The 18,894-nt window shown below is 39.9% G+C and overlaps 1 protein-coding gene across 1 annotated transcript; it reads left to right on the forward strand.

Annotated features, from left to right (window-relative positions):
* The first annotated feature begins 12 nt into the window (after nt 1–12).
* gramd1c (GRAM domain containing 1c) lies at nt 13–17,205 on the forward strand. The gene is made up of 17 exons (XM_051940375.1): nt 13–570; nt 936–1,059; nt 4,946–5,046; nt 5,550–5,645; nt 5,730–5,810; nt 9,065–9,183; nt 9,261–9,417; nt 9,500–9,659; nt 9,735–9,878; nt 9,977–10,095; nt 10,195–10,334; nt 10,420–10,523; nt 11,618–11,788; nt 12,758–12,824; nt 13,028–13,147; nt 13,547–13,652; nt 15,966–17,205. Exons 1-17 carry the CDS (start codon nt 439–441, stop codon nt 16,032–16,034), a joined length of 2,010 nt encoding a protein of 669 aa, XP_051796335.1. The 5' UTR covers nt 13–438; the 3' UTR covers nt 16,035–17,205.
* Nucleotides 17,206–18,894: the final 1,689 nt, after the last annotated feature.

An 18,894-nucleotide genomic window follows, 5' to 3' on the forward strand; every position in this document is an offset into this window, starting at 1 on the left:
ACAAGACTTGGCATCCATATCAGATGATGGCACCTACTCATCAGCTCAATGTAACTGAGAACAGAAAAGGCGAAGAGGGGTCGCTGTCGCCCTCTTTTTTGCGTTATGCTTTCACTGGCAACACAAATCTGTTCTTTTAACGACATTTTCCAACTTTGCCATGTGCCACGGGTTTCTAGAAGGATATTCACAAGTGCACGTAGGTTTCTGTTCCCTTGCATGACTACACATTATCAGTAACGCTCCCCAGTCAAACCAGTTCTGCTGCCGTGATAATGACTCTGTCTGGTGGTGACATCTGGCCTCCTACAGAAGTTGAAATCAGGTTCTTAAAGTTAAACTCTTTGTTTACTCCTGTTGCTGCTTTTGACACCAGTAGAATTATGATGGTTTGATTAATGTTTAAAGTGAAGCTCGCACAGCTGAAATGATCCCAGCATGTGTTCCCCTGTGAGCAGCATGTCGGAGAAGACGGACCAGGTATCCAACCGCTCAGGGGTGGGAAGCGACGACATTACAGATGACACGACATCACTGGCGGATTTAAGGTGGAGCTCAGAGGATGAAGATGTAAGAGAAACTTACTAGTTATCATAAACCTACTGAACACCGAGCATGTACAGTATGTATTATATTTTAATCATGAGATCTTTCTCTGCCCTCTTGTGGCTCACATTCATGACACCACGTTTCCCCGTTTTACGCAAGTGGGATTTCTGTTGCCTCTGTGATGTAAAGCCCAGAAGGCCAACAATGATGTTTATCATCTGCTCAGACTCACTGGAGATGGTTCTCACTGATTTAGTCCATCTTGTAACTCCTGATCAGAATTCTGCCAGTTTTACACAGATTCTAAATGATTGTTTTTTATTTTTAAATAACTTAAAAAATCATTAATGTTTCTGCATCAGTAATGTTCTCTTGTCCTCCCCCAGAGCTCTGACTATCAGACGCAGTGTCTTGCAGCGCCTCAAACTCCCGTGGCCACCTACAAACAGAGGTTTGAAGAGTTTAAGAAGTTGTTCAAAGAGGTGCCTGAATCAGAGAGACTCATAGTAGGTGAGTTTCATGATGAAACCTGGAAATGCTAGCCGAGCCGCGCTAGACCCAAGCTCTGAAAACGCAAGGGTCTAGGCACGCTCGACAGGGAGTGAGGCGGGCTAAAAGGTTGTCTATCAAATCACTCTGCAGCAATTGGGTAGGTATACAACCAATCAGCGCAATGAATAGGCTCCTAGAGCGACGGAATACAGAGGATGTGGTAGTTCCGTGAAGCCTTATTTATACAGTCAATGGGTGAAGCTCAAGTATATTACAGACATGTTAACAGAAAGATTATTCAGAGTCGGAGCTAATGGAGCTCAACAACTGTTGTCGTTTTTGTTGTCGACCCTGGCAGAGAATTAAATTTGTTGCTGTGTGTTGTCTAGCACGGCTAGGCTAGTTGTTTCCGGTTTTTTTTTTTTTTTTTTTTTTCCAGAGAACATTTACAATGCTTAACAGCTTCAAACATGATTTAACAGCAGGTTCATCAAGACTTTCTAAAAAGTTTCTAGACAATTTCTGCCTGATAGTTGACAGCAGATATACAGCATTGCTAGATTAAAATTGCGAGGGGTTAAGTAAAGGAAAAAAAAGAGAGAAGAGAGAAAAAAAAAAAAAGAAAAAAGAAAAAGACAATACACACTAACTCTACAACAATTACAGACAGCACATGATGTAACGCAACGACCTATGCACAAAGACAGCCAATATTCCAGTCTTCATTCATATCTATACATGGTATACACCAATACACATATACACACGTGGACAAAATTGTTGGTACCCCTCAGTTAAAGAAGGAAAAACCCACAATTCTCACTGAAATCACTTGAAACTCACAAAAGTAACAATAAATAAAAATTTATTGAAAATTAAATAATCAAAATCAGCCATCACTTTTGAATTGTTGATTAACATAATTATTTAAAAAAACAAACTAATGAAATAGGGCTGGACAAAAATGATGGTACCCATAACTTAATATTTTGTTGCACAACCTTTTGAGGCAATCACTGCAATTAAACGATTTCTGTATTTGTCAATGAGCGTTCTGCAGCTGTCAACAGGTATTTTGGCCCACTCCTCATGAGCAAACAGCTCCAGTTGTCTCAGGTTTGATGGGTGTCTTCTCCAAATGGCATGTTTCAGCTCCTTCCACATATGTTCAATGGGATTCAGATCTGGGCTCATAGAAGGCCACTTTAGAATAGTCCAACGCTTTTCTCTCAGCCATTCTTGGGTGTTTTTGGCTGTGTGTTTTGGATCGTTGTCCTGTTGGAAGACCCATGACCTGTGACTGAGACCAAGCTTTCTGACACTAGGCAGCACATTTCTCTCCAGAATGCCTTGATAGTCTTCAGATTTCATCGTACCTTGCACACTTTCAAGACACCCTGTGCCAGATGCAGCAAAGCAGCCCCAAAACATTACTGAGCCTCCTCCATGTTTCACCGTAGGGACAGCGTTCTTTTCTTCGTATGCTTGGTTTTTCAGTCTATGAACATAGAGTTGATGTGCCTTACCAAAAAGCTCCAGTTTGGTCTCATCTGTCCAAAGGACATTCTCCCAGAAGCTTTGTGGCTTGTCAACATGCATTTTTGCAAATTCCAGTCTGGCTTTTTTATGAGTTTTTTTCAGCAGTGGTGTCCTCCTTGGTCGTCTCCCATGAAGTCCACTTTGGCTCAAACAATGACGAATGGTGCGATCTGACACTGATGTACCTTGGCCTTGGAGTTCACCTTTAATTTCTTTGGAGGTTGCTCTGGGCTCTTTGGATACAATTCCAACGATCCGTCTCTTCAATTTGTCATCAATTTTCCTCTTGCGGCCACGTCCAGGGAGGTTGGCTACTGTCCCGTGGGTCTTGAACTTCTGAATAATATGAGCCACTGTTGTCACAGGAACTTCAAGCTGTTCAGAGATGGTCTTATAGCCTTTACCTTTAAGATGTTTGTCTATAATTTTTTTCGGATGTCCTGGGACAATTCTCTCCTTCGCTTTCTGTTGTCCATGTTCAGTGTGGTACACACCTTTTCACCAAACAGCAGGGTGACTACTTGTCTCCCTTTAAATAGGCAGACTGACTGATTATGAGTTTGGAAACACCTGTGATGTCAATTAAATGACACACCTGAGTTAATCATGTCACTCTGGTCAAATAGTTTTCGATCTTTTATAGAGGTACCATCATTTTTGTCCAGGCCTGTTTCATTAGTTTGTTTTTTTAAATAATTATGTTAATCAACAATTCAAAAGTAATGGCTGTTTTTGATTATTTAATTTTCAATAAATTTTTATTTATTGTTACTTTTGTGAGTTCCAAATGATTTCAGTGAGAATTGTGGGTTTTTCCTTCTTTAACTGAGGGGTACCAACAATTTTGTCCACGTGTGTACCCTGTGTAAAGCGAGCCAAACACCTCGACCCCCAACTGGCCAACCCCGGCCGCTAGCGGATGGGAGTTTGTTTCCGGTTGTTTCTGTCAGAATCGTCACGCCTCTGTCGTCACTTAGTTACACCCGCCTTCTGACTCTACACTTCATGGTGATTCGTCCGGCCAGTTTTAGGAGCATCCACCGGTATCTATGGGTACGCTGGTACGCCACCCGGCCTGCCTGCTATCCATAAATATCGACTGGAGTTCACTCAGCAGTACGTGAGTGCGCATGCGTGTCTACTTCCATAACACAGCGATTGTTATGGCCAGTAGCAGCCAATAGCAAATAGGTGCGCTTGATTTATTGCACTGGGACGAGCAATAAATTACACGTGAAATTCCACACGTTCTTGTGATTGGCTGAAAAACTTTCAACAGGATTTACAATGGTTAGCACATGGGTTAGCATCGACGGAATGGGGTGAAAGTAAGCCGGAACAGTCCGGAACTATTACTAATCGTTCCGGCAAGAATTTAAAACTACTTTCACCCCTGGTTGTCTAGTGCGGCTAGGCTATGGAAATGCTGCATATGTTTGGCTGACATTCAATGATTTAATGTCACAAATTGTGTCATTCTGACTCTTGTACTGTTGATTGAGGAAAAGGCTCCGTATGAAGACTATTACTGAAATCCTTATAGGCACAGTTTTGGTACATTGTGTGATTCTCAAAAATCTAGGACACATTTCTGTGTAAAATCCTTTCTTTTTTTTCTTTTTTTTTTACAGAGAATGTGAAGAGAAAAATTTCCCACATCCTGTTTACTTCTTTACTTTCCTGCCTTTCACATCACACATATATATATTGTGTCTTCCTGCCTGAAGTATCAGTATTCTGCTGCAGAAAATAGATGTGACCCATTGTATACGCTTCACTCTTCAACTCCACAAAATGCAGCTGTCGTATTTGAGAACCAAACGTTTTAACATTCACTTAAAATAATCAGCTTTTCAGTTGACAGCTACACAGCTGCTGTAATAATGGACCTCCTGGTGAGTCTGTGTGGTTGAATAGATTCAAAAAGAAAAAATAAAGTGTGTCTTATGTAATAGTTTCATCCAGGCTTTTAAGGGAGAGGAAATAGCCTGCAGCCAGGTTGTTGAAGTAAAAAATTCATGTGTTTGTGGTCGCTTTTCTCATGAAAATCAGCCAAACAACCTTTTTCCTACAATATTTTAAAGTAGAAAAGACACCAATGCAGAAAATTAAATTAGTAATAGAAGCCTTTATCCAAACATTTTTGAATAAATCAGCTCTATTGTCAAGTCTCCTGTGCTAAAAATGATATAATTTTGCACTATGAAAGCCCTCTGTTTTAATAATTCTTTCCAATTATGAGTTCAGTTTTATTTATTTTACTTCAAATGAACTGGAAGCTGTCAAACCACACCTTTGCACATTCCTTTGTATGGATGTTTCACCTGTTTCAGCAGCATATATGTGTTTTTATTTCATTTCCCAGACTATCCATGTGCCCTCCAGCGGGAAATTCTTCTTCAGGGACGCCTCTACCTGTCTCAGAGCTGGGTCTGTTTCTACAGCAATGTGTTTCGGGGTACAAAGGTAGGAAGACTGTGGAGGAAGAGGAGGATATATGCTGTGGGAGGAGCAGCATAAATGACAAAAACAAGATGTCAAATGTATTTAAAAAGAAGTTGTGCCAAAATAACTGTCTTCAGTGTGGTAGTTCAATGTTTGAGAGAGTAGTGCATGCTTTGCTGTGTTTTAAAGGAAAAAGCCACACTTTTAATCAAAACCTCTTGCATTTCTGAGCTCCGTTTGTTGCCTTGTGGCTTGTTTTTCCAGCACCACCTTTAACGTGCAACACTTTGCAATTATGCGCAACTATTACAAAGACAGTCAGCTGAGGAATAACAGGTAAAACAACACGGATGATGCCTTAATTGCTCTACTTCTGGCAGCTTCAGTCGACCATATAATGCAAAGAGGGCTGTGAGGTTGCGATACAAAGGAGATTCTGTGTGCAGGAAGATCTGACAGTGAGATTTCTGTAAAAGCATTGTTTGAAAAATATGCACAGTAACCGTTCCCTCTTTTTTCCGAAGATCACACTGACTCTTAAAGACATCACTAATGTGACGAAGGAGAAAATGGCTCGGCTGATTCCCAACGCCATCCAGATCCACACAGCCACAGAGAAGGTATTTGCACTGAAGAGCACTAATTTAGAACTAATTTCACATCTGAAACTGCAAATTTATCTGTTTTTGCATCTTCACTCGCAGTTCTTCTTCACTTCCTTCTCAGCAAGAGAGAAAAGCTACAAGGGTGTTTTCCAAATGTGGCAAAACACACTGATGGACAAGGTAAGGCCGAGCTCCACCACCTGGTGTTGCCTCCAGCTGCACGTTCTCCGAGCTTCACTCCTCAGTACAATGTTCATATTCCATGTAGGAGTAGCTCAGTCGTCCCTCTTTTAAACCTTTGTCACGTGTGTCGGTAAATAAAAAAACTCTTCCCACAGGACATGCAGTCATTTCACGTCAGTCACAAAAAAGACTTTTCTGTTATCCTAAACCTTGTACCAAAATAGTCCCATAACACCAGCAGTTCTGTGACTTCAGCCTGTTTTTTTTTTTTTTTCACAACACTTATCTAATAGGTCCAGAGTGCATATATTACTGCCCCGGCTACAGACTGTCTTCCTTTGGGGTTATCAGTGCTGTTCTGCTGTATGGCATGAGGGGTAAAGATCTGCAGGCAGCAGCAGCAGGGTTTGCTCAGAAGTCCAACAGAGACCACCTTCTGTTTATTCTTCCAAATACTGAGGCACCGTGTTTGGAATAAATCAAAAAACGCACACAAAATATTCATTTTTACAGAGTTTTAACACAGAAAAATATCAATTTAATTGCAAAAATAGACTGAATTCGCTTATCTGATTTGTTTGTCAATAACAATAAAGTTTCTATTTTAATTTCACAAATACTTGCTCTTTATTTAATAGGTTTAATGAAAGTTTAATGCTGTAATTATTTAAATATTTTAATTGTGATTATTTTCATACTATAATTGTTTCTAAAATTAGATACAATTAGTCACACTACTAAAAAAAATAAGTACTGGTTTTGTCATTACACATAGATTTGAGATCTTGGACAAATACAGAAAAAAGCACAACCAAAATGTTGAATGAATGTATGGCATTTATAAACATCAAAATACAGTTTTTATAGTCATATAATCTATCTACTGTATCTTTAATACATATTATAGGTCATTTTATTTTTACACATGTAAAAATTCTTCATTCAACATTAAAAAGCCAAAAAATACACGATATGAGAGACATGAGATGAGATGGTGATTTTACAGTATTTCTCCATGGCCAGAATGTTAGCAGTTTTAGTTTTACAGTGTTCATGAATATCAGTGATGTAGTTAAAAATAAACCCACTAAAACTCTGGTTTCACCTTTTACCCACTTCTTTGTAGCTTGTAGTGAAAGTAAATGTACAATAAAAATAAACCAGAGAAGCCAAATTTTCTGAAGAAACTACAGAAACACTCACTGATGCTAAAAAGTGCACATGTAAAAATTATGTACAGGGAAAATAGCTTAAAATGTCAATTACATGTGTAAGATGTTTAATGAGAGTTGAAGCACTTCAGAGGTTTTCAATGTGTTTTGTGAAAGAGGTAAATACTTTCAAAATCTGTTGCAAGTTTAAACAGTTGAATTATGTTTGTATGTCGACACTGAACGCAGCGGAAAAGCAAAAACTTGAACTGCAAAATCACAAAATGAGGTGACAAAGGCAACTCAAATGTCAGTCCAGTACTCTGCTAAACATTAAAAAGCCAAAAATTACACGTGATCTCATGTAAAATTAAAGCTAGAAAATGAATGTTTCTTATGGAAATGGTTAAGCACCGGAAACTAAACGATAAATGAAACTTCAGCTGAATTGTCAGTTAACTATGACTGCAGTTTATGTATTTTAACTGTCAGTTTGGGATTAAAATCTTGTCAGACTGTCAGTGAAAATGTAGCTGGTAAAAACACTAAGCATAGTTGGCAACGTTTGTAAGAGTAATAACTCAAAGCAGGTCAACTTGAGAGTAAGGGATGCAAACAAATGAAATGTCATTTCATCAGTGTTGACTGAATGCAGTCATTTTGAGTGAGGAAAAGGAAACGTACAGCTCTGGATATCTCCTTTTACATGCTGCATTGTTTCCTGTGAAGGCTGAGGAGATGGTGGACTTCACCACTAACAATGTTAAATAACTATTTATTATGGTTTATCACAGAATGTGTTTGTGAGTTTCAGGAAATTCTTGAAGAATGCAGCTTAAACTGGATTAAGTTGATATATGGATGACACAAGAAGTTGAAATGCCAATATAAGAGATGAAAGATGATGGTTTTTGCCACATCTTTGCTAGAAAATTATAAGTCTTGCATTAGCATAGACATAAGTGGCCACTGAAACATCCAGTTTTAGATGAAAACCCAGCAACAGCAGCAGCCTGCTTTCCTTTTCTGTCAGCGCTGATTATGATGATAACCGACCGTCAGTTTGTACTTCAACCTTTAACTTGATCTCCGCCTATAGCTGCTGGAGCTGCTCAGCTATTTTTGCCCAGAGGCACCATGACAGCCTTCCCACAGCGGGCGGCTCTGCAGGGATCTGGAGCGCAAACACCTGCCTACAAAACACTGAAGTTCAACGACCTCTCCAGGTGTGGCCACGGGGGCTCATTTGCATTGACGAGCTACTTCACTGCGCACTTGACGCTCCGCTTGAGTCGGAGCTGAAAGTGTTTTTTTTTCAGCGGGGTCGCATCAAAACAAAGCCACCCATGTGATTTGTCGGTGAACCGGACTTTCGACAAGTAGGACGAGCTTTTAGTTACCTTTGTATCGGCGTGAATCTGGGCGGCGCGTCATTACGCAGCAGGACTCGCTCCCATACAGGACTTCCTGAATGTGCGTTACGTGGTGCGTCCAGGTTACAGATCGTTGTGTGACAGCCGGTTGAAGCTCACAGCTACGGGGACATGTCATCTAACGTGTAAGTAAAGCCTAGGTGAACGGAATTAAAAGTTTCTGTTGGTTTTGGGACTCTGTCTGCTCTCACATGTGGCCAAAAAAATCTTGTGGGAGTAAGCAAGCGTAAAACAATCCCAGTTTTAAAAATCGCTTTCCTTTTGGAGGAGAAAACTTTTTTTTTTTTTAAATAATTTTGTTTTATGTAAAACCTGACTGTTGAACTTGTTTTTGCTGAACACCTTCAACCTACACATATGCCAATGCTGTTCTGTCTTATTTTTGGTGATATTTCTAAGACTGAACTGACTTTCAGGGGTTAAAACCGAAACATAAGGTGAGTAAGCGGTCAAGGGAGACAATAAGGTTTGCAGATTGTTGGTCACCCATGGAGATAAGGCTGTACATTACACAATGTGGACGTGTTTCCAGGTTACCTGCTCTGGATTCTAAAACGACTTTCTTTCACAAGGTGTTTCCTATGTGTTAAAGTGAATCTTCTTGTGAAAGAGGACACTTCTGCAGATTTCAAGCAAACCTTTTAGCTGATGTTTTCTCCTCTTTCAGCCTCTGACAAGCCTCGAGTTGTGGCAGATGGTTAAACAGCATTATGGGTCTGATTTGGGTCTGAGCCATGAGGAGATGGAGAGTTTTCAGATAGCGACAGAATCCAGCATGCAGACCAGGTGAGCATCTGCACCTCCAACCTCACACCTGACATAAAATGTTAAAAATGTCTGATCACCTGCTTGTTTCTCTGCAGCCTGACAGCAAGGCCTGGCGGTGATGATGCTCCGGTGAGACTGGAGCGTCCCCACATCCTCCGCCTCCCCGCCGTGGAGCAGGTACCCTTAGAGGCCTCCACACCCCAGGGGGAGGACTTCCCTTCCCCTGTCGGCTCACAGAACTCGGCAAACACGGTATTAAAAGCAGCGTTTTTTCTAACATTGCAGCGATTTGTGCATGTTCAGATCATTTTATAGCGGTTCGTCTCTCCTGCAGGATGAGTCTCGTACCAGTCCGTCTCAGCGGCGTAGTCCTGTCCCCTTGCTGAACCGCCTCACCTCAGAGCGGGTCTCCAAACGCTCCACGCTTTCTCTTGACCTCAACGCCAACGAGAACGGTGCCTCCCAGCAGAGCGGCTCAGAAAGCATCGAGGAAGGTAGCAGGACACGACCCTGAAGGCCTCTCTGTTTTGCATTTTCGTGGCTTAATATTTTCCTCTTTGCCTCACCAGTGGAGGAGCATGTTGGCCCTTCTCAGGTGTCGGGTCGACTGTATCTCAACAAGGTTTTCCACATCAGTGCCACCAAAATGTTTGAGCTGCTCTTCAGCGACTCCATCTTCCTCCGCAGGTTTATGAACGTCCGTAAGATAACCAGTAAGCCCTCTATTCTTCGTCAGCCACAAATTATTCATCGCTCCTAGCTGATAAAATCTCTCGTGCGCAATATTCACCGTCGCCTGTCGTATTATCAGATGCCAGCTTCACTCCCTGGCAAAAAGATGCGTCTGGGAACAAGAAGCGGACTCTGAACTACACAGTAACCATCAGCAACCCTCTGATTGGGAAGTTCTCCACGGCGACAGAGCACCAGGTGTGTTTACATCAGTGTGTTCACAGCTGAATGGGTGAACAAATATGTTTTGTGTGAATTATGGGTCACCGGGTATTTGTCCGTTTAATTATGCTCCAGACGCTGTACAAAGAATCCAGGGATGGTCATTACCTTGTTGACTCAGAGGTGTACACTCATGACGTCCCCTATCACGACTACTTCTACACTCAAAACCACTACAGCATCAAAAGTAACTCGAAGCGGAAGTGCCGCCTAAGGTATCGTATTATTGTATTGATTTACCTGCTGACTTTTATACTTTTTCTATTTGACTGTAATTCAGAGCTGCTCTTGTGCTTCCAGGGTGTACACTGATGTGAAGTACAAGAAGCAGCCATGGGGCCTGGTCAAGTCATTTATCACCAAAAACTCCTGGAGTGGAATAGAAGATTATTTCCGAGAGCTGGGTGAGTAGAAAGCCTCGTCTGCACATTGTGGAGCCAGAGGAGAGCACTTCCTTGTCTTCTGCCCTTAGCTTGTGATTCATTTTTATCTCTAATCTGATATGAACTACTTGCTGCAACACATATGGGGCTGTGTAGCAGTTAATCATGTTACTGCCGCAAGAGGGAGAAAGCCAATGTAAAGGGCAATCTTGGCAGCCTGTTTTAGACTGAAGTCACTTGTCAGCAATTTTAAAAGGTCCCTTATTGTTCACCTTTCTAGCAAATTAATGAGTCTTGCATATCTTTAGAATGTGTCTTTTAAATTTTCAGCTCAAAATACTACAAAGATGATTTATTCTAGCTGACCTGTGTAGTCTCTGGTTTTATCCATGCTCTAAATGGGCTTTTTCAGCTTTAAATGCTGATGAGCTGCTGCTGTCAGTGACCCTTCAGGAAGAAGACTCTCTCTGCATCGGTAATTGGCATTGTAGACTAAATAATTTCACCCCTCAGTAGCTGACATAGACACGTGTGTCAAACAAAGACTTTCTACTGCTTCTAATTTTCTTGCTGATTGATCATTTTAGGTGGAAACATCACCAAGTAGACAGCCTTTAATTGAGTTTGTCAGACAACAAGTTTGGGGTTCTATAATCAGTATAGCTGTGCTATACAGTAGCTTGAAATTGGCTCTCAAGTGACTTCAAGTGAACATTTTAATTACAATTTCTTCCTTTTTTCCATTTCCTGATAACACACAGGCAAAATGCAAATGAAAAATGGCTTTATTGGGAATTTAGCTGTAATAAAATGCAGTATATGTGAGCAAAGAGAGCAGGAGAGAAGCAAACGGGTGTGAAAACTGGCTAAGCTAAGGTTGTACAGAAGCTCAACGAGTGACATGAAAACCCACCTAGTACTTCTTTATTGGTTTTTAATTGGTCTAGTTGGAGAATGAAACCTTCATCTGCTATAAACATTTTTAAAAGCATTTCTTGTTGGTTTTTTTTAGTTGCCTATGAAGCAAACATGGCTCTTTCACTACAATCATTATAGAAGCATGCTGTTTTTGCTGTCCCTATATTTGTTTGTGGCCCCGTGATGACTCGATACAGAGGCAGAACTTCTGGAGGAGGAAGCGGAGATCAACCAAGGTGGTGGAGAGTCTGGGAAGATGGCTGGACTCAGGAGGAGGAGGCGAACTTACAGCCGGACTCTGCCAGAGCACATAAAGCCCAACAAGCAGTATGGGCAAGATCCTGAACAACACAGAGACGGCAGCATGGGTACTGACAGTTTAAAATCTAGTTTTCCAAGAAATGTTTTATGTTTGTCGAGAAAATTGATGTACGTGTCATTTTTTTTTTTTTTTTTAAAGTATGAAACTAAAACATGGTAAATACTCCTCAACTTCATCTAAACTTGATCTTGATTTGCTCAGCCTTTATAAAAACGGTTATCGCTGCAAACGCACAGCAGGAAGTTAGCCCGACAAATAGTATTTGCACGTAATGCCTCATTATGCCACCATTTGTAGTTTCACGTTGCTTTTTTTGGATTAAACAAAGAAGATGCAATTTGATAATTAGTGAGCCTAAGAAGTACTGGCATGAGCATTTAGTTACTTTCAGATGTGAGTCGAATGCTAAGCTAAGCTAATAACACCTGGCTTTGGCATCAATTTCTTTATCACCAAAAACCCATGTATGTTTCAAACTAAAATGTAATTTTCATTTAAAGTTAAAGCATAAAAGCTACAAAGCTGAGATCAGTTTTTATATCAATGTAAAGACAATAATGAGTGTGTTTAAATGAGCGGTTTTTCTGCAGATTTCATTTTAACATGGCAGATGTGCAGATTTTACACGGAACAAAATTTCCTTTGATTCAAGTAATCTTTATGATTCCTTCAGTGCTTACTAAAGGTTGTAGGCTGACTTGCTCTGTACCTGTCACAGCTGCTGCTGTGACTCGACAGTAAAAAATTCTCAAAGTTGTTAAAACTGCTGAAATCCCAGGCATCGCTGCAGGGGGAGTTATGCTACTGTCATGAGGTTACACGCCCAGAACACCACATTATTTATATCTCAGACTGTTGCAAAACGCAGATGTTACTGGGAGGAAATGTGTGGTAACCAGAGCAATGTTGTGAACTAATGCAAAATTTCTAACTGAAACCCTGGTTGTTGTTTTTCAAATTGGCAGCATGATTTTAAGAAAATCAATCAATCACGTATGGATCTGCTGTATTTCAGGTCCCCTAGAAATGAAAGGCCCCTACAGATGGAACACGACTACGATAGTAGCTTGGATGAGTGTGATGTAAGTTGACGTTTGTGCAGTACCTTGGTTTGTACTCTGTGTAAGGAATGTAAATTCTCAAGCTACTGCTGTGACTGACAAGAAAATGATTACGTTTAATTATTGTCGTTTCTGGGGTCTCCAAAGTTCATCTAAACATCTGTCTTTCCCTTTTTGCTATCTCCAGCAGTCTGATTAAACTCGGTGTTTCCTGTCTTTCTCAGTTTGCTGATTCTGGTGCTGCTGAATCTGGGCCTCTTTTTCAAGTTGTGGGCGATGGAGGACGTAGCCCACCGCATGTATCTGAGCACCAAGCACCGGCTCAGGGAGAAGAGCGAGGCCAGGTCGGTGAATTTTCTGCCGCCACTTTGCAACCTGTGTGTTTCTGTGGATTGTTCGTGTGAGCTAACTGTATCAGTGGTTGCCATGATCACCCAGAAAGCAGAAGTCTTGATGTGGGTGGACAGGGGAAAGGGGTATGTTTTTCTCCACAATTTTTATTTTGTCTGTGGCGTTTAAACAGCCCACATATGAGACGGCTCTTGTGCTAATGACTCACAGCGCTGAAACTGCCAGTTTGTCTACTTCACTGACTGTGGTTATATAAGTGACATCTTGCATCAGCCGCCTTCTTATACTTGCTTCACTTCATTGCTGTCTCCGTTTCTGCTGCCTTCATGCAGCAAAAGTAGATCTTTTTGTGCACATGTGAACAGTTTCTTTCCTTTTCTGTTGTGTGACAGTTTGGCGCCTGAATATGGTCCCAAACAGGCACCAGTGTACAGGACCAGAGAGGAGATGCAAATGCTGAAAACTGTGCTGCAAGACTCCATTAACCTTTTAGAACAGGTAGGTTGTTTGAGCTGGAAATGCATTACATAAACTCTGACTTAAAATCAAATTCAGCCATGCTTGTAGAGACGGTGCACTTGAAATCGATTCGGCCTGTGAGCAGTTGTAATATCTGATTTTTATGACTTGAATCAGGGCAGAATGGTCAGAGGTCAGTTGTTGAATGCTAATGCTGTTTTATTTCACCGTTGACATGTAATTTCATAATTTGCTCCTGGTTTGAGGGTTTCTTGTTGCACAATCAATAAATTACAGAGCTCCTTTTACATTTTAAACACCATTAAATGATGAACTATGCTTAATAAATAGACTCAGGCTAGAGCTAAACAGTTTATATCAAATCAAAATCACCATCTGAAAAAGTGCAATTTGCAAAGGCAACAATTTAGGATATGCAGCATACAGCACATGTGACCAGCATAATAGTAACATGCTCTACAAATTTACCAATTTTGTGTTCTTCATAGTAAGATACTATTATTTTCTAACTGGAATTGTTATTTTTTAAATGTTTTTAACTTTACACAGTCACACCATTTGTGATGATATTTCCATGCTGTAAGAATCTATATTTAAAGAGCAAGTGCATGTTGGAAGTCATTAACGTCCTTTAAAGAGGAACTTTGTTTTTTTTTTCAACCTGGGGTCTGTTTCCATATGTAATTTCATACATGTGAGTGGTGGAGAAATGAATTTTCGACATGGCTCCAGTATTTAGCCAGGCAGGCAGCCAGGCAGCTCAGCTAGCAGCTCAGCTAGCGAAAAGTACGGGGCAGCTGGTCCCCCCGCGTCAAAGTCCGCCCTAACGTGCTTTTTGCCCCACACTGACCGGCTCAGATAGTCTGAATGAGTGTCCCACAACATACTAGAGATGAGAAGTGAACGAAAACCTCCACATTACCTGGTGATCGCTCTTTGTTGTGGTCTGTATCCAAATCTCAGGACGCTAGAAAGCAAATCTTGTTCCGAAATCGCACGATAGCTCGCGCCAAAACCGGTGTTTTGACGCGAGCTCTACTTTTCGCTAGCCGAGCTGCTAGCTGAGCTGCTAAGCTGCCTGCCTGGCTAAATACTGGAGCTATGTCGAAAATTCATTTCTCCATCACTCACATGTATGAAATTACATATGGAAACAGATCCCAGGTTGAAAAAAACCGAAGTTCCCCTTTAAGTTCTCATCTTTCTTTTAGAATATAAAGCAGCCACGATTTTGATGGTATCTCACATAGTAGTGCTCCATCATGGTTTAAATGTATTACACACTGAATATCGAATTGAAGCTTGGCTTGAACTGCAAATAAAATATGCATCGACATTTGTTCAGCCCTGGTCAACACTGATCTGAAATGCAAGCAGTGTGACTTATAAGGCATGTTAAAAGGAAAAAAAAAAAGTTTTTTAATACTTGGCTGGAAGCACAGATGAAACGCATGGCACGTAGCTTGTTAATTAGAGAGCATTACTGGGTTGAGTTATTCCCTTTGGACAGAGACAGGCTAGCTGTTAAAGCACCACGACTGGATGTAGCTCCATATCTAACATTACAGCAGTGTCGGTTTTTCTTATCTAATGCTCTTTGAAAGGATGACAGTGTTGAAGTCTATTGCATATTAGATTAGAAATTAGTTCAAGGTTAACTTTATTATGTCACAAGAAGATCAAGGACAAAAGATGGCAAACTAATGCAGGAAATGGAAATGCATAAAAATACAAATGTGTCCGAGCACAGCAAAGAGTGCCGGTAAGCATAACAAGAGCACTCTAATTATGACCTGCCCATTTATTATGAACTACAGCTCTCCTTCCTGAGGACATACTGCTGCATACAACTGAGACATGCTACTTTGTCATAATATTGAGCCTTGGACTGTCTTCCTCAGACAACCATCACAGTCTGCAGTGTGAAATGAGCTGTCATCTGTGTGTGAGTTCTTGGCAGCTCAAACTTGTTTATGCTCCTAAGAGACACTGTTATGTATGTGATGTAACTGTAGAGGATTCTGGGTCAGAATGGCCAGAGAAGCTTGATGGCTCCAAACTGCATTGTAGTGTAGGAGGAATCCAGCTATTATTGGCATGCTATGTATTAAGACAAACTAAGTCATTGTCCATCATACTATATGTGGTTTTAAATGCTACTTATAGATTGAAGAAATATGGATGTGCTGTTTCCAGTAGTGAGTCAAAGCCAGGCAGTTATTTTTCAGTTTTACAACCTGCAGGAATCCATCACACTAATGCATACCTGCATCTTTTAAAAGCCTAAAGCAGGTGTTCAGTCTGCTGAGTTGTTTCTTCTTCTCCTCACAGCTCCGCAGCTCTCTGGTGGTTCTCCAGCAGAACTTTGCTTTGGCCAATCAAACAGCAGCCCCGCAGTGATGCACCCACACCTGGGGACCACAGAGCACCTGCTCCTGGCCCTGTGGAGTGGAAAATAGGACTGAACTGCCTCAGAGGAAGCCTCCACAGGATGTTGCCATGTAGACGTCGCCAGACCCCTGACATTGCCGTGTGTTGCTGGGCGTTTAGTCGATCCGAAGCTTGTGGAGAGGCGTCAGGTGCCAGGATGTTTGTAAAGCTGCACACTGTCTGCTGGGAGGACGCACACAGAGCAGCAGGTTTAGATTTCTGTTGGGTGCTATTGTCAGCTCCCACAGCTGGCTTCTTTTTCACTCTTTCCTTAAACAGTGGCATCGGATTTCCTGACATGATTTAATGAGCCTCCTGCCACACGAAGTACACTGTTGTAAATACTTTTACTTTTGTTTTATCTGTGGAAAGCCAATCAAGATTATTTAAAAGAAACTAATTCTAATTTCATTTTTGCACATATTTTAATTTTTGCGCACATCTTGTGAATTACATTGTTTTAGATCTATTTTTTTTCCAATAAAAATTGTTGAATCGGTGACTCAAATTTGAAAGTTTGTCTACTTTTTTTGCAATCATCGTGAATCATCTTCTTGTACATGTAAATTATATTTTGTTTTCTGGTTGACAGAACATTTTGCTAAATCTCTCTTTTTAAAAAACAGATTAATACATATTTTACTGATCAAATTCTGGGCAGTAAATGTAATGAGTCATATGATGACATGCCTCATCCTTATCACCTGGTTTGTGCACTTTTTCCTCTTTTTCTTTTCTTCTAAGTTAAACCTGTTAATTGCTTTGCACTTTTGATGTGATTTCAGTTAAGGTGGACCATCTCAGTACTGTGCACTCTGTCAACACTAGATGCAAGCTTGTTCTCTGATTTCCAGATTCGTTAAGAACCCGAATCATTTTATGTTTTCTTCATCAGTTGTTGGTGATCTGCATCTACAGTTGCCTTGAGCCTTGTTTGATGTTTACAAAGTGTTTTTCTGTCGTTCTTGAATTTTTAAGCCAAAATGCAGTACAATTTTGCTAAGCTGCCTTTTCCTCTCTCATTGTACAGACAACACCAATCGTGCAAACCAGACCTCATTTATTATCGACTACTGCTTTGTATTTCATCACACACATTGTCACAAACTGTTTAAATAAAGAATATTTCTTATCCAATTTATATACTTTTAGTTTGTGTTTTTCCATATGTATCACCTCTGTGTGTTTGGTAAATGTGTCACATTGTGAGGGTTGACTAACTCTTAAATAAACAGCTGCAGTTTCTCAACTAAAAGCAGGACTACAGTTTAAACTCTCAAGTCAATGTTACTAAAGTTTTAAAATCTACTTTTTTTTATACATGAAGCTGGTAGGAGCTGAAAGACTATTCTTCTAATGGAAAAAAGAAGCGGAAGATTAAATGAGACTAGAGCCAAGTTTGCTTTTGTTCCCTTGAGACAGGTGAAACCCAACACGATGGTGTTTAATTATTGACCAGCAGCCAGTCCCTGTTCAATCCAAGAGGAAATATTAGATTTCTTCTAATTTATCCTCACAATATGATATGATAGCTGAAATTAAACTATCAAGACAGGCATATGAAATTACCCTTATTTGATAAAGTTTTACTGTAATAATCAGGGGTGGAAAGTGGTCAGCTAACGTCCAAACTTGCAACCTTAGTATTTCTATTTGTTACCTTATAGTTTTATTCCAGAATATTCCAGAAGGAAATATTGTTGTTTTTTTTTTACTACACTTCATTTATCCTCCAGGTTTACTTATAAAATACAAAATTCTTAGCAAAAATATATCCATGTAAGTTATAATTTGAGTTCTAAATAGGCAATATTTCAAAGATGAAAGAAAAAAAATTTGCAAAGTCAGATTGTTTCTTTATCCTTTTCTGCACGAGATTTATATTGTTGGGATTTGAAGGCAGTTTGACCCCAAGATTGAACATTTACTTGACACCCAAACCCCTGTCTCATGTGTTTTCCACCCAACATTCAAATGAAATCTGTCCCCATGAGTATATAGCTTGTCAGATCTCTCAAAAAAGTCACTTAGATCTCTTAAAAATTCTGACACACGTTGATAAAAAAAAAACAGTCATATTTCAGTTAGAATTTTTTTTCCTGCATTCTGGTGACTTTTTATGCACCATGTCGTGCCTGTTTTGCAACATTTTACAGTTGAACTCCTGAACAATCAATTTTTAATTATACAGTCCAGTTTTTCTTGGATTATGGTGGTCTTGGTAATCTTCAAAAAGCACTGATATCAATTCACCAGTGGAAGAAAATCACAGATCACACAAAATAAGAATCTGATTTATATATATATATACATAAATACACAAATTTTAAAAAAAGAAAATGCTAACATGACACTTTTATAGAGGATGACTATCCATACCAAATACTTAAAATTTAATATTTTTTTTAAAAATGTGAAATGTGAAAGTGGCTTTGGAAGCCCCCCATGGATATAATTTTTTTTTCAGTACTCTAGCTTGGATTTCTGATCAATTGTTTTCACCATCATCCAAAACAATAATGTATATCAGCTAACCAACAGTAAAACAATAATAATAATAATAATAATAATAATAATAATAATGTGTCTTAAAGGCTAACTTGTAGAAGTGAGAATGTATTATAAGAAACAAATTAACAGTAATTTCTGTTATATAAAATTTATGTTGCAGTTGAAGTCAAAGCAACATTAAAAGTTGAGAATAAAGTTGTTTTTTTCTTTTTGCATGAATAGCAAGTTTGTATTGGTCAAAAATGACTGGTGTGGAAAGATTCTCATCAGGGGAAATCTTCCCTTACAGATGTTACTTTATATTAATATTCACACCTTT

Source organism: Acanthochromis polyacanthus, chromosome 20 (assembly GCF_021347895.1).
Source record: "Acanthochromis polyacanthus isolate Apoly-LR-REF ecotype Palm Island chromosome 20, KAUST_Apoly_ChrSc, whole genome shotgun sequence".
Classification (NCBI taxonomy): domain Eukaryota; kingdom Metazoa; phylum Chordata; class Actinopteri; family Pomacentridae; genus Acanthochromis; species Acanthochromis polyacanthus.

Coding starts and splice junctions, on each gene's coding strand:
- gramd1c (XM_051940375.1), top strand. CDS start 439: ATGTGTTCCCCTGTGAGCAGCATGTCGGAGAAGACGGACCAGGTATCC. Junction 5,646..5,729: donor TCCACACAGCCACAGAGAAG/GTATTTGCACTG, acceptor CTTCACTCGCAG/TTCTTCTTCACTTCCTTCTC. Junction 10,335..10,419: donor AAGCGGAAGTGCCGCCTAAG/GTATCGTATTAT, acceptor TTGTGCTTCCAG/GGTGTACACTGATGTGAAGT.